Below are 15,673 nucleotides of genomic sequence, written 5' to 3'. Positions count from 1 at the left end.
GGAACACATAATTCACCTGAACTTTTCCAGAATGTAGGAACCCATTTTGATAGAACAAACCACTTTATTAAATGTAGCAAATACTAAAACTGGGCATGTACATATTTGAAAGCTTATGCAATGAAAGGGTAACTACACCAATCCCTTATTAGTTAAGACAAATAGGGCATGGAACAAGACCATATTTAGCACCAGGCTGGACCACAGAAGATAGATAATTCCAAGAACTGTGCATCTTCAAATTAATAAGGTACCTCCCTCCACCAAATTTTACATTTATATTGGAACACAGCCTCTCGTGTAGCCCCACCCAGATTAACACCTTTAAATGCACTGCAATGCAGCATGGTATCATGCAGACAAACAAATACCACAATACAGTCAGCTGTTAACAGTTAGCTGTTAACAGTTACTTACGAAACAGAAGCTGCTTTTGGTACAGAAACGCCTATAACATCTTCAAGCATAGCCTCCACAAAGCAATGCAATCAGTTTAAAGTGTCATGAGTTTGTTTCTGATCACTTTACCTCCTGTGTTCAACAAGAACCTCATGAAACACCTGCCCCTTCAAACATGGCCAAATGGCAATTACTGCAAAGTACTCTCAAGAAATATATCTCATTTTAATTAAACGTACAGAAAAAAATAATTCATACTAGAGAAGTCAATACCTGCAAGATACCTCCATTATCTTCCCCACACTTTGGGACAGATCAGCCTAAATCTTCCTCAACAGTTGTTTGCCTGACCAGTCTTAAACTGAAATTCTGTAGTCTCTCTACATCACCTTTCCTAGTGTTTCACTAGGAATCTTCCTCATTCAGAGCATGGTTGCCAAAACTGGTGTATGCTGGTTATCCAGCATAGAGCTTTATAGCATTAAATAATCACCTCCAGTGACTCAATGCATTATAGTAACTTACCCCAGAATAAAAGGCTAGCTTTGAGCCACTCAGTTGCCAGTATGCTCTCTCAGCTAAATGTTCTCCTGCTTTACTGCTGTAACTCACACTGTGCATTTGATTTCTCTTTTCCAAATACAGTATCTTTGTATCTTTGAGGTAAAACACTTTATTTTTATCCAATCTCTAGAACAACGCAGAAATAATTCCTTTTGGCATATTCTAACATCTATTACAACCTTTCATACACAGGTTCAACAAAAAGCACTAGACTTGCCTGTATGCTAAAAACAGCAATAAAGACATTTAAGCAAACTAGAAAAACATACATACACTTTTTTTCTTATCCAGCCATGAAATGCAAATACATATTTGCCTTAGAAATGAATCACACAGCACCACAGAATATATGGACAACTTTATTTCTACATAAAAATGTATGTCCTATGCTTGCATATCAAATGCAAACATTAAGTTCAAGAAAAATTCCAAAAGCGATGTTTAACTCGTAAGCTGTCACAAATTAAACACATCATGTTGTTCTGCAAGTCATAAAATACAGCGCAACATTGAAGTTTTCCTATATTATTGCTCACATCACCATGAGATATTGTTACAGGCTAGACTGCTTTCAAAGAAAGTCTCAAATGAATTCTAACTACTGCAGACAAGTTCCACAGATACAGTTTTTAAATTTTGCATTAGAATGAATCTGCATGTTCTTTAACAACTTTTTATATATATTTGAACACCCGCACTACTTTTTTTTTGTTACATGACTCCCAATTTTCCTTAGCTCTCAAAACAGCACAAGGACATCTGCTTATCCCCTTTCCACTCAGGAAAACATAAGCATTCTTTAGAGGAATGTGGGAGAGAAAAGCTATCTTGACAAATAAATTAAACACATCTGCTATAAAGCTCTTCTCTTATACATAAAGATAAGAGATTAAGACTGCTGGAATATCTGCAAGATGCAAATATTAAGGGAACTATGACTATTTTTTATATTTCCTTTCCCTCACTCTTATTTCTACACTACATTTTACTCCATTACACTTTGAAGCATGCAAAGACAAGAGAAAGTTACCACAATTTTCCAAGTGAAGTGAAAGATTAAGCAGCTTCCTTCCTGCTCTTTCAAGAACTGCGTGCTAGAAGCAACAGTTTAGCTAATGCTACCCATTCCAGCATCAACCAAAATGCTACTCTTCCTTCCCTGGAAGCCAAATTATCCAAAACATTCAAATTTTCATAGCAAGCATCATTCCCAACTAGTTCCATATTCTAAAAAAAGACAGAAAAACATACTTACTATTCCTTTCTGTCCTTTTGGAAAAGAAAAAAATGAGCAGTGTTCTTATAAACCAGATTCTTTAAAACAGAAAGAAGAATTATATTAATTAAAATACATTACAGTAACCATTTCTGAAGTCATTTAGCAAACAGGATCGTTAATGCAGAAGACTTACCAGATGACATTTAAACCATGCAAATACAAAGAATAGAATTCTTCAAACAATATTTATACAGAAAACTAAAATTAAATTAGTATCTTGTCAACAAAACATCGACATTGATCTAAATAAAATCCTCCTGCCTATTAAAATTTAACCAAGTACTACCACAGGTAGAAATACTAAGGAAGCAGCAGCAAGTAACATCATCACTTGCTAAAATGTTCAGTGGGAACTTTTCAAAATCAAAGTGTGTGCAGCTAACTGAAAATTACTTCGTCATCACTTATTTGATAGATTTATGATGCATGTTATCCAGACAACCAAGCTTACCAGCTAAGGTCCAAAATTAAGACCCAGGAGATTTGTGGGAAGAATTCAATACCAATGAAAACCCAGTCACACAGCTATTGTACAAATGCTCTCCCAAGCAGAGTTAACTGACCTGACTCCTGGCGATTTTAGAAAGCTCTGAATCCACTCAGTTTCTGTAGGGTTTCAAGTCACTTAGCTCAAACAATGGAGCAGTTTATCTGTACTGATCTATGATCGTTTTACATTTGAAAAGTCTCTCTGCAATCATCAGGACTTCATTTGTTTTAAAGCTTAGAATTGCTTCTAATTAGTAAGTTGACACTTTTCCTTGCAAGTTATTCAGCCTAAGCCAAGTGGCAAATCTCCTACTTCAAGCCCTTCCAAGCATCTCATCCAAAACCCTCCTAGTGCCAAGCACTATGTAATAAAGCCTAAAGTAGCAATGTTTCATTTAAGAAAAAAAAATTCTTAAAGGCTAGAAAGGTTCTCTGAATAGCAGCTAGCATAAGAAAGCAGGCAAAAGGCTTTAAGATTTCAAATAGTTTTGACTTAATTCATAAGAACATCTTTTCCATTTATATGATGGCTGCCCAGTTCAAAATGCTTTCAAGTATTAACAACACAGCCCGATTAAGCGAGTTAGACAAGACAACTGGAATGCAACACTAACCTATCCAAGGTCAGAGAAACAGACACATAACTCTGTTCCACATTCAAAGGTGTGCTGTAATAACTACTATAAGAATAACAATGGCTTTGCCCACTTACACAATGCAAGATGTGTCTCTTCATAAGGTATCAAAAGAAATAAAGGTTTTACAGGTCTGAACTGCCTTCAAGACTATGTTACACAGGCAAAAGCATTCTTTTTACTGTATGCTTAACAAAGAGTCTTCTACCTAAAGCTGTATTCTAAGCTAATAGATATATGTTAGGACTTCATGAAACAAAAAACATTTCCTCTTCAAGAACTTTGTGGTGAAAGTTTAATAGTAGACCATTTCAGACCAATTTTACAAAATAAAAACATATTTCTCTGAAAATCAGAATATGCAAGATGAAACAATCTAATTCAAATGAAAATAATTTCAAAAAGAGCATCCTTCTAACATGCTAATATATTTCTTCAACTTTTCAGATATTTCAATATACATTTAAAATTAATGATGCTATATATTCCTACAACTTAACTCGCTCTAGCAGCATCAGTAACTTGCTGAGACCCTGAGGGAACGACCTAAGGCAGAAAAAAGTTGGTGACTGACTGCAAGCTGGAAAAGGCAGACATATTCCAGTTTGATTAGGGCTGAAAAATCTCTAGAGCTATTACTGGATGGCATCAGGCATTCAGCATGGAGTCACCTCTTGACCGAGAACAAAGACAAGCTGGCAGCTGCTTGCCATTCATGTCTGCCAAAAAAAGCTGAAGGGGAATAGCTTCAGAGAAAAATCAGATAAACAGTTGCAAGTCATAAGAGAACAACAGTCTAATTCTAAATGTTAGTAAGCTGATATCTAACTCAGAGTTTTATTGAAACCCACCATTATAAAAAAAACAAACAAGAATCGGAGGACAAACTAGAGAATAAAAATCCAATGTGAAAATTCACACCACAGAACTAGAAGCCATCACCTTCAGTAATAAAAGTTTTAATTTCTACACTAATCCTAACACACCTAAGTGAAGGGAGACTGGTAATACTGCCTCTCCTACAAGCCTTCCCTGTTAGCTTGAGCAAGCCTCACAGGCTAACAAAGACTTTCAAATCCGTGTCCTTAAGAACAAAATCAATTCATATCACCGCCAAAGATTAATTTGAGCTTTAATTTCTACATTAATCCTTTCCAGTCAAGATATTGCTGCCATGTATCTTCTCCACAGGATTCGATAACAGCAGCATATTAGTACATTATGCATAACAGTATGACGTACAAAAAGCATCTTCAAGTATTTTTTTTTGCATGTTATGTTATGCTGACTCACACTAATCAAACTTGCAAAGCCTTAAATATTTACATTTGACTTCCCTTTCAAGCCTAAAGCTCTGGCACTGACAAGTCATGTTTTCACACAAAGATGCTGTACAAATATAGACAGTATTACGATGTTCATTTCAGCAAACTAGTAAATGCACTGTGCTCCCCATCGGTAGTAAAGACACTCAGTAGGCTGCTTCTCCTCCTTGATGGTATGGGAGAACAGGAGGCAGGGAAGCCACTGTTCAGTGAGGTGGGAGCCCATTTTTTATAAAAGTAGTCGTCTTAGAAAACAAAAGTCACTCATGAGGATGAGCAGCCAATCAGCTCAGTGGAACAAAAAAGTAGGCAATACTTTCTCCTATTCACATTCCATGATGTTAGGATATTTTCTGGTTGAAGAATACAGCCAATGATTTTCCAGAAAAACAGCTAATTTTGTAAAACTAGTCCTCAACATATTTAGGGTGATGACCTTTTCAAGTCACTTCTGTGTTAACAGTCACCCATTATGTAAAAGTAAGTTTCTCCATTCATTCTTGTATTTTTTTCCCAATTTTATATGCTGCATTTTACATACAGGGGACATAATTTAGGTCACTTCCATACAGTAGGGTTACTTTTTCAAATAGCAGTAGAAATAAAACCCAAGATAATATCCTTCTGCTTATATTACATTACTTTGCAGCTGTTCAGATACAGGTCTCTCTCTAGCCCTAGTACAATTTTGATAAGCCAGGTAACTATAGATGCTAACATCTTTTGATGCTGACTTAGTTCTACACCAAACCCAGATCCATGAGAGACATTTCCCTCAAAGAAAATGTCTGCCTAACTACTTGGATTTATTTTAGAATAAAAAATTCAGCAAGTTATGACAACTCAAGGATTGTCAAAAGCAAACCCAAACCCCTGATGAGATGTATTTTCCATCTGCTTTTATCAGAGACAGCAGATAGAAAAAAAAAAAGCATATTTACTTACATCAATGGAAATGCAAAAAATGGAAGTGTCATAATCAACCTTGCTGTCCATTCATCAGGAAGATACCACAAATACACAATTAAGCAGGTGATAAGGTAAAGTAGTGAAGAGTAGAGAAGCAGCCTTCCAACCCATAGTTTCTGTAGCCTCTGGTTTTTTTCTCTAAATTCTTCTAATGTCTGTATTTCCTGTAAACAAACAGGGTTCAACCTTATTAGTGAAATTAGTTGGTGATTTTATTAAGCTGCCTTTAAGTGTTTGCTAAAATTAGCCATATCAATTTGATACTTGATTAGAAAAGTCAAGCAGCTTTTTGATAAATGACAATATTTGCTCAGAGATAACTTTCATAGCATAAATACATTACGCTATTAAGGTTATGATATGGGCCACTTGCACTGTATTAGCAGTAATGCATCGCTATTGGGAAGAAATATTACAAATCAGCACTTCTTCCTATTTGTATTGTGTTAGTATATTTGGGACAAGTGGAAAACGCTCATATCTTATGAATGGCAGCCTTTACAATCACATAAATCACTATCAACCATACTTCACATCCTAAAACTTTCATCGGGCATCTGTAGAATTTCAAACGCTTCTAATACTTTTCTACTAACATGGGAAATTGCTGAAACCTCTCCAGCATTTCACATGTTTTCATGTCAGTATTTTCCTCACATTAAGAGTGAAATCCTGAACATCTGAATGATGCTCTTGGCACAATAAGTGGTCAAGCTCTGCTATGTTACCATTTTGACTACATTTCAAGTGACAACAGGAATACTCACACTTTCATTAAAAGGAAAACAAAAAATATCAACAGCATGCTTCAAAACAGTTAATTTCCCCATAGAGTACAAACATCTGTCACAACTTCCGGCTAAAAATCACAATTTATTACTGAACCATCTATTCAGTTATTCTGCCCCTGACCTTACTTACTACCACTACAGTTACAACTCTTACACTTAAAACCATACATTGAAGCTTTTCTAATGAGCCTGATGAACGGAACTTTGCATTAGTGACATTTTCCATTACATGGGAGTTTAACCATTAGTTATAATTAAGTTGTGTAATCAAGCCAACTTCACATTCATCCCCATTCAAGGCTTTCTAAATAAATATTTAAACTGTAGTTACTCACTATCATACAGTATGTTTTTTTTAAAAATGACTAACAGTAAGGGGAAAAAAGGTAGCAGTCCATCTGAAAGTCAGAATCTGTAGTACATTCAACTGGAATAATTACCAAAATAATTTAAAATTCCACAACAGCATTTTACCTAATGTGAAAGAAATACATGGCCAGCAAAAAAGGATGCATATTTCTAAACCAAAGTCAAACAAAACTACAAAAAGCAAATACATACCTTATCAATTTTTTCTAATACTTCTACAGTGGAAGGCTTTGCCTGCTTACAATGGAAAGAACAAAGATGTTAATTTAACTAAAAAAAAGTTTATTTTGAGGATTACTGTACATTAACAGTTTTCTAACAAAAAGACATTAATAACAGATTAATGTATTATCTATTTTACATAAAGGTAAGAATTTTCCTACTTTAATAGTGACAAATAGAAGGGACTGTAATGAATCACTATTTTACAGTTGGTATTACTATTAACTGAAGGCTCCTCTCTTACACCACAAAAGATGAAAACCCATAATGCATGTACAGCAATAATGGATGTGTTGCTGGGAAGTAAAACAAGGACAGAATTGATGAGTGGAGGGCACAGGCAAAACAAAGAGAATATATTCAGGAAGCCCTAACCTAAGAACTTAAGCTTTTTATTACTATTCATTCCATACACAGACACATGCTCTAAATAAATTATAAACAACTGCTAGTGTTATCATCTCCAGTAAAATTCCCCTTAGGAGCAACCTGGAATCCACCTTCTAGGAATCTTTCCTAATTTCTGAGAAGTATAAAGCCACTATCTTCCCTCACTCTCCAGGCCACAAATTCAAAAACCATAGCTCACACTGCATCACCATGAGAACGAGTTTCTTTCTATTACACAAAACTGACATTTCACCTAAACTTTTGCCTTTAAATGAGTTTTGTATGGGATGCTCTGAAATCAATTGATAAATATGCAAAGACAAACCTAGACTTGAACAACTCGCACTTGCCAGGAGAGTGGCCAAAAACCTGGAAGTAGCTACCAAAAATATTTGTTAAAACAAACATAGAATATTCGGAACATATCAATTTTGAGCTAAAATAGCCACCAATCTTTCAAGTCACAAACACTGCTGTATCTATCCCAGTGAAGCACCACAAAACTATTTAGATTTACAGAAAGAGTTAAAGCTGTATTTTTATAACTTACTCAAACCAGTGCCAGGCCTGATACTGCAAAGGAAATAAAGGACAGCCACACAGTTTCACAGTTTAGGGATTCAGCACAGAATATTTTTGGTCATTGTCTCACTACTGGACTTTTAAGTGACATACTAATGGGAGAAGTTTAGCACTAACATTCAACCAGCATTAACAGTCAACCAATAAGCATTAAGAAACATGTCCTGCATACTCCCATCTTCTACACTAAAGATTATTATATTGTTACACGATTTTACTTACCCTCCATCTTGAAATTAATCCACCCATCTTCTATTGTGGACAAATGCTGGCAGAGCTATCAATCTTGTAGAAGAATTCACAGCTAGAAGTGAAGCATTAAGCACTTAGGAGCAATCTAACAGCATCCAAGATTCACTAATTTATTCTAATATCTAAAGGAATCAAAATATCACATAAAGCCATCGCCTAGCTATCTACCTACATGTTATTCTAAAATCCAGTCTTTTGTTTCATAGGTCATCTTGTAAGTCAGTTGATCAGCCTTGATGTGGCCAAACTTATTTTTACTTTGGAAATACTTAACCACAGAGGAGTCCTCAAAAACAGACACACAAAATAACCGCTAAAAAAGCCACCAAAATCCTTCTCATGGTTTGACCTGGCAGCAGCTAAATACCATGCAGCCACTTGCTCACTCTTCTCCTGCCCCCCAAGGAATGGGGGAGAGAATCGGAAAGGTAAAGGTAAAGAGACTTGTGGGTTGGGATAAAAACAATTTAATAATTATAATTATAATAATAAATAATAATAATAGAATATACAAACAAGCGATGCACAGTGCAACTGCTCACCAGCCGCTGACCAATGCCCAGCCCATCCCCGGCTAGCGATCCCAGAGGAGAGAAACCCCAAAACTGCAATCCCAGAAGAGAGCGAGCGCAAACTCCTGGTCAACTCTCATCTATCTACTGAGCATGACATTGCATCATACAGGCTATTCCATTGGCCAGTCTGGATCTGTTGCTCTGGCTATGCTCCCTCCCAGCTTCTTGTGAACCTGCAAAGCATGGGAAGCTGAAAAGTCCTTGATTTCTTAGCAACAACTACAAACACCAGTATATTATCAACATTCTTCTCATACCAAATCCCATACTAAATCCAAAACACAATGCTATTCTAGCTACTAAGAAGAAAATTATCACTATCCCAGTGAAACCAGGACAATCCTCCAGCAGAAAAAGAATTTTTAAAACTTATTAAGCAGGATTATTTAAGAAACTGATTTCCAATTATTTCCTCTGCTGTTCTAAGCATAACTCTCAATGTTCCTTTTCAGCTGTCACTCCAGGCATCCAACATTAATATCCTACTATTCGTGAGAAAGTTCATCTCCAATAAGTCTACTTCCTTTTCATGCTCTCATCAACAAGAACATATTGGATAGCACTATTGTTCTTCCTTTGTATGATCAGTTTTACATTTAAATTTAATCAGTTTCAAAGAGATTTCACTTGCTCTAGGAAAGCACTACATTGGTAGGTGCTCCCTGCACACATCACACAGTGCACCCACCGGCACATCAAAAGGCCCTAAAGCAATTCCACAGGTGCAAAAGCAGCTCACCCTAGACAAACCTGGAACCCATCAACAGCACTAATTTGATTATCTGGGTCTAAATTCATAAAACAAAAGTGTAGCAACTTTCCATCAGCATGTAGTTGGAATCAGTTGACTTTGAACCTTAGGATGACAGAATTTCTCTCCAGCCACTTAACTTACAGGTTTTCACCCAGTGAATGAAAAAGTGATCAGTTCATAGCAACCACAACAGTAAACTAATGCTCAATCCTAACTAGGGCTCAAACCCTTTTAACTCTGGAATGAAACAGTAAGACTTATTGAAACAAAGCACTCAACCAGCTGGGCAGAAATGTAAATTGTTACTATCTTTCTGTATTATCTATCTGTAGCTCAAAGGGGTGAGCTACAGAAAAAGCACAATTACCTCTTGGACTCTTGAGTAAAGTCTCAAAATAATCACTACTACAGCAACTCACCTCAGTAAAACAGCAGTAATATTTCTATTTTTCAAACACACAATATTACTGTTCTCTAACACCGAGACTTTTATACGATTGTCACTTTGCAGTTACAGGTGAGTTTCTGCATGACAAGTATTGCAGCGGAACTCGGCAGACACTTTCTTCACAAATACTTCTACAGAGACAGATAGCATCTCACTTGCAAAACAACATGAAAGCTACGTCAAAGAGCCGATCAAGAAGCTTGTAAACTTAGCACAAGGTTCCCAAATCTAGTTTGTTTCCCTAGCATTGTTATTGCTGTTAGGAGCAACATTAGCTCTCAGTTCTGGACATACAGAGACAGAGATGCTCACGCGGCCTTTTTGTGTGCCATTCTTCCTTCAGGCCACAGTTTGAGAACCTGTGCAGGAGATGTTAGAGGATCTTTAGGGCATAGGTTATCTGTGAGCCCTTGGTGACACCGATTTTTGTCAATAAGACATTCACAGTGTTATCTCTACACATGTTTTTCACAATATGTGGCAAATACCTGGAAGGGAAACAGGTTTGACAAGTGTCACCGTGCACATAATTTTACATGAACTATGATGCTGACAGGCTTTACATATACTGCTCTGTAAGTCAGTAATACTACCAAACCCTTCCCCAAAGAGGTATTAAGGGATATGGGCCACTAGATTGACATTTACAGTTTAGTCACTAAATCCTTAGTTAGGAGATGAAGTTTTCTATGGTTTCTATGGAGTGCCTCAGATGTTTTCCTTCCCTCCTTTCCTTCTCTTCCACAAGTCTCCCTCCTTCCCATGCTCTAACCATCAACTTACTGCACAGCACCTTTTCCTTCTGCAGACTGCATTTCTTTGGCACAGAGCTGTCCCTTCCACTCACTGAGCACTGCTGCAATTGGACTTATTCCACAGACATTATCACTGATTTAATATACAAGAGAGCTGAAACATTTGCTAGCCCTAGGCTTAAAATAGACAGAGGTGTTAAAAAACAATTACTGTAGAAGCTTAAGAAAATACTATCACCAATTTTATTACCCAACTCTCAAAAACGTGAATTTCCTGATAGCACCTCCTCTACCCCCAAAACATACAATTTAATTAGTAAAAAGCAAAGCAAAAGTGCCAGAGTAAGAGCACCAGTGCAGAAAAAGTTTCTCTTTTGAAAGAGGGATAAATCATGCACAATTACAGAAGTCATCCACCAACCTATTCATCTAGATTGAAAAAATAGTTTGATGACCTCGTTACACTTTTATCAAGTCAGTCTCAAATTTCAAGCTTGTTGTTGATGTGTTAAGATGAAAAGCTCTCCAGAAAAGAAAGCAAAGTCGCCAAAATAAATTTTAATAACTGACATGCTGAAATTCAAGACTGAATAACATCAAGTCAAGTCATGTTAAAAGGAAAGAGGAAGTTAGAGACTTGAAATCAAGGCTTTGCATACAGACATGTAGACCTTTCCCCTGAAGAAAGGGGGAACGCTCTTTAAATAAGGCATTTTGTAAACTTAGTGACTTCTCTTTATGTAAATATTTTCAGATATTTATCATTACAAAGAACACAAGTTCTACCTTTCAAATTGAATCTCCAGTTCTGCTCACTAATTTTCCACCCAAAATTCATATTCTCCCACAATTTACTGACCTCAGAAACTTCCACAGTGACCATAACAAGTTTCTCCAGCTGTGAATGCCGTGGACAAGGAAACAAGCAAGACAAAACCAGGAACATCACCCATCACCTACTGCCAGCCTGTCCTGGCACCTCTCAGTTAAAACAGGATAGTGAATTTTGCTCATTTTACACTTCGTTTTCAGCCGTTTCTGTTTGGAAGCACCCTACGGAAGTCCTGTGCTTTGTAAAGCCTTAATTAAAAAGGTAGATTAGTTCCCACACGGTGACTCCAAAGCGACGGAGCAAGGAGGGGGTGATGCAGGCGCTTTTTTTGAAGCCCAGCCTTGTTTTGAAGCCCGCGAGAGCGGCGGCCAAGGGCCCGGGGAGCGAGCCCCAGGGCGGTGACGGCGGCGGCAGAGGTCAGCTTCAGCTGCCGGCACCTGCCTCTCCGGCCAGCCGGGAAAAGCCCCCACCTCCGCCGCCCCCTTCTCCCAGCCGGGCGGGGAAGGCGCCCGCCGCGCCCTCCCTGCACCCGGTGGCTTCCTCTGCTGAGGCTACGCCCCGGCCCGCCGCCGCCCCGCTCCCCAGCAGCCGTCCGTCATGCTGCCCGCGGCAAGGCGGGGGAGGGCGGGGGCACCGGCCGCCCGCCCCTCTCCGCTTCGGCCGCCAGGGACGCGGGGCCCAAGCCGGGTCACGGGCAGCGCCGGGCGCCCCTTTCCCGCCGTCCCGCCCACGGCGGAGCCAGGCCTAACTGCGGGGTCGCTGGGGCGGGGTCGCTGGGGCCGGGCCGCTCCTCCCCCACCAGCACGTACCTGCCGCGGGCCGGGCCGCGCATTCCGCCGCCGTCGCCGCCCGCCGAAGGAGGGGCCTGCCTGCCGCCGCGGCGCTCCCATCAGGCACCGCGCGGCCCCAGCAGCCAATCAGCGCCTGGCTGCCGCGGGGCGCGCTGGAGCGGGGGTGGGGCCGCGCCGGGCCGTTGTGTGGGCGGTGGCGAGGGCGGGCTCGTGCGCTCTGTTCTCGGAGCCCGACATGGCCGGGCGGTGGCACGGTACCCCGGGGGACTGTGCCGAGCAGAGCCAAGCCAAGCCAAGCCAAGTCTAAGTCAGCGGGTGTCGGCGGCAGTCACCGCCGTCTCACCGGCGGCGGGGCTGGGGAGGCCGAGCCCGTCCTCCTGCGTCTCTCTCTCTGATACTTATTTGCAGAAAAAAGACTGTTTTAACACTAAAACCTGGGGACATGAGGGTCAAACTGTCGTGTGAAGGTTTGCAGCAGCATCCTGACACTCCCATGTTGCACCGCTGCCCGTAAAGCAGGTGCTGACAGACGCTGTGCTGGAGTGCCGTCAGGGGCGCAGGAGACTTGCTCTCACTGACCTCTTCATTCCAGTAGGCGACCGTTGAACTTACTTGAAGAGAAGCAGCACTCTGTATTTCTTTCATTTACATTGCTGTAGTAACAGTGCCCTCTCTCCTGCTGCTCTACTTCATCAGTTTTCCTATGTGGTGCCCTTTGTTGTCTGGCACTCGTCAGCACGTGTCCGATGCCAAGAGGACTGAGGAACTGAGAATACTTGCTTTGTTTGCACTGTCTTTCTCACAAGGTCTTCAGAATTTTTACCCCTACAGCTACTCAAGTGGGAGCATATGCACGGATGTGGAAGTCCTTCGGAGTGTCCTGAAGTAGAAATTCGGATGCAGAAGCTATATACCTTCAGCTGACCCTGCATTGTTGAACTTGTGTGTAACAATGCATCATAACACAGCCTATAAATGTTGTGATTTTTCCAGTTGTGGTGGGTTGACTGTGGCTGGCAGGTAAACACCTACACAGCCTCTTACTCACTCACTCTCAGTGGAATGGAGGAGAGAATAGGAAAAGTAAGAATATTCATGGGTTGGGTTCAAAGAGAGTTTAGTAAGTGAAGGAAAAAAAAAAATAAAAGTGATGCAAGGGAAATAACACACCATGTCCCACAAGCACACCAATGCCCAGCCAGCCTCTGAGAAATTGTCTACCCTGGAAGGCAAACCCCTCCACCTTCTAGTTCTGCTACCCCAGTTTTATTGCTGATTATGATGTTACATGGTATGGAATATCCCTTTGGCCAATTCAGGTCTGCTGTCCTGGCTGTTTCATTTCCCGTCTCACTTAGCCTCCTCACTAAGGGAGCATAGCACAGAAAAGAGAAAGCCTTGACACTGTGCAAGCACTGTTCAGCGATGGCCAAAACATTGCTGTGTTATCAGTGCTGGTTTACTCACAAAATCCAAAACACAGCCGCATACGGGCTGCTACGAAGAAAGTCAGCTCCCTAGTACACCAATTTTAAAAATAATTTAAATCCAAACAGAATAGGCAAGGCTTTTAGGCCAGAGGAGGACAAGCAAGATACCCCACCACCTTTTCAGGCAACACAGTCAGCTTCGAGCTTTAAGTAGTAGATCTGCTGAGTCTGGTCGTCTGCCAGGCATTCATTCTTAGCTTTGACATTGGGAAATTAATCCTTTTAGTTTCTGCCAATGTTCAGAGTGAATCTCGATGCTTTACATTATCAGCTCGTTACAATATCAGCTAAGTAACAACTTCAGCTGCGAATCGTGGTCTAGAATGGGCTTCAAGTAAGTTCATTCAAAGCAAAATAATGGCAGTCAATGCAGAGCCACTGACTATACTAGAAATGCTCTGCTGTCAATTACAGAGGTCACCTACATCTACAGCTTTATTTTCCTCATTGAGACCGAGACTGTTCATTCCTTTCCAAGTGGAAAAAGAGTCAGTGACTGAACTTCTCCTTCACTTCAGCTTGCACTCTAAAGCCACATCTACTTAGATCCTTGTAGCAATGACTATTCCTCTGCTGGGAGGATGTCTTCCTTTTCAATTTCAGATGAAATACATCTGTAGTCCACTCCTGGTTTTGATGCTTCAAAGTGGTGTGTTGCTGGAGACACACTGATTCAGATCTTCATTTTAAAAATAACATATTTCAGTGTACTAACATCTTTTCCCATGGTCTAGCATAGTATCCTCGTAAAATAAACCCAAATAATAACGATACCATATTTAAAGGCTTTTTTTTTTCCAGAATTGTCATAAACATTTTCAAGTCACCACAGAATCCATCACCAATTCAGGGCTGAACCAGAATTGTGAGGGAGATCTCAGATTCTACTTGTGTCCTTGGGCCCTGTTGTAGAACTGATTTTTATGCAGGCCTCCTCCATGAAGTTCTAATCGCTGCTATACAATTATGAATCTATCTAACTGGTAGTTCTAAAAAAGAATCGTTAGCTACCATTATTGAACTTTACATGCAGGTAAGAAAGTCTCTCAGCTATCTGGTGTTATATGATAGCATGCAGCTACCTGGTTGCTTCAGAGCCAAGATTGATCTAAAAGAAGAAATGATGCCCATGTAGCTTGTGAGGATAATAAAACTGAGTATAAAATCATAACTTCAAATCAGTCAGCTTAAAATTTTCATACATCTGGTTCAAAACTGCCCCCTACAGAGTATTTAAAACTCTAAATAAATTCCCTTCAAAATCCTTCATTATCAGTGGGATTGATGTTTAACCTGATTCTGCATAACCACTCTAACAGCAGAGTATGTCTCCAGAATTTTCCTCAGCATCAAAGACAGCATTTAGCACTTTCGGTCCCTCTATATGCAGAACACTGAACAATCAGTAATAAACATCTTTTAAAATGTTTTGGTCTCACACCCTATGACTTTTTTGCCTTCAGGAAGAGTTTTCCCATGGTAACATTCGTAACGTTCATGTATGTTAGCAATATATGTAGCCTAGTAGTCCAGTTTATTTTTCTAAATAAATATATGGGTCTATACATCCTTAGGAAAATGCTGTCTGGTTAAGAGAAGCTTAGTGTTGCTAATTTGTGTTTACATGAGGTTTTTAATTTAGGCTTCCAAAGCATATTCAGCATTCTCTTAAAGCAGGCCCTTTTGAACTTCTCTGGCTAGTGGGGCCATGTAGTTTAACTCATTTAGATGCTGGAACATTTTAGATGTTGAATCAGAACCA

At 39.7% G+C, this 15,673-nt stretch overlaps 1 protein-coding gene across 4 annotated transcripts in view; it reads right to left on the bottom strand.

Annotated features, from left to right (window-relative positions):
• Window positions 1-12,518, bottom strand: part of LNPK (lunapark, ER junction formation factor) — a 42,948-nt gene extending 30,430 nt beyond the window's left edge. For 2 of the 4 annotated variants that reach the window (XM_068407439.1, XM_068407442.1), the window contains exons 1-5: window positions 12,440-12,518; window positions 8,237-8,318; window positions 7,013-7,057; window positions 5,637-5,824; window positions 2,219-2,277 (exon numbers count right to left, since the gene is read on the bottom strand). In XM_068407439.1, the coding sequence (XP_068263540.1) occupies window positions 2,219-2,277; window positions 5,637-5,824; window positions 7,013-7,057; window positions 8,237-8,263 (319 nt within the window). In that variant the 5' untranslated portion in view covers window positions 8,264-8,318; window positions 12,440-12,518. Of the gene's footprint in view, window positions 1-2,218; window positions 2,278-5,636; window positions 5,825-7,012; window positions 7,058-8,236; window positions 8,319-11,657; window positions 11,865-12,439 lie in introns of those variants that run through there. The other 2 variants (XM_068407441.1, XM_068407440.1) reach the window with 2 other exon arrangements.
• Between the last annotated feature and the right edge of the window lie 3,155 nt (window positions 12,519-15,673).

This window comes from Nyctibius grandis, chromosome 9 (genome assembly GCF_013368605.1).
Source record: "Nyctibius grandis isolate bNycGra1 chromosome 9, bNycGra1.pri, whole genome shotgun sequence".
Taxonomy (NCBI): domain Eukaryota; kingdom Metazoa; phylum Chordata; class Aves; order Nyctibiiformes; family Nyctibiidae; genus Nyctibius; species Nyctibius grandis.
Note: the sequence above shows the minus strand (reverse complement) of the source record. Positions and strands in the feature narration are given on the sequence as shown.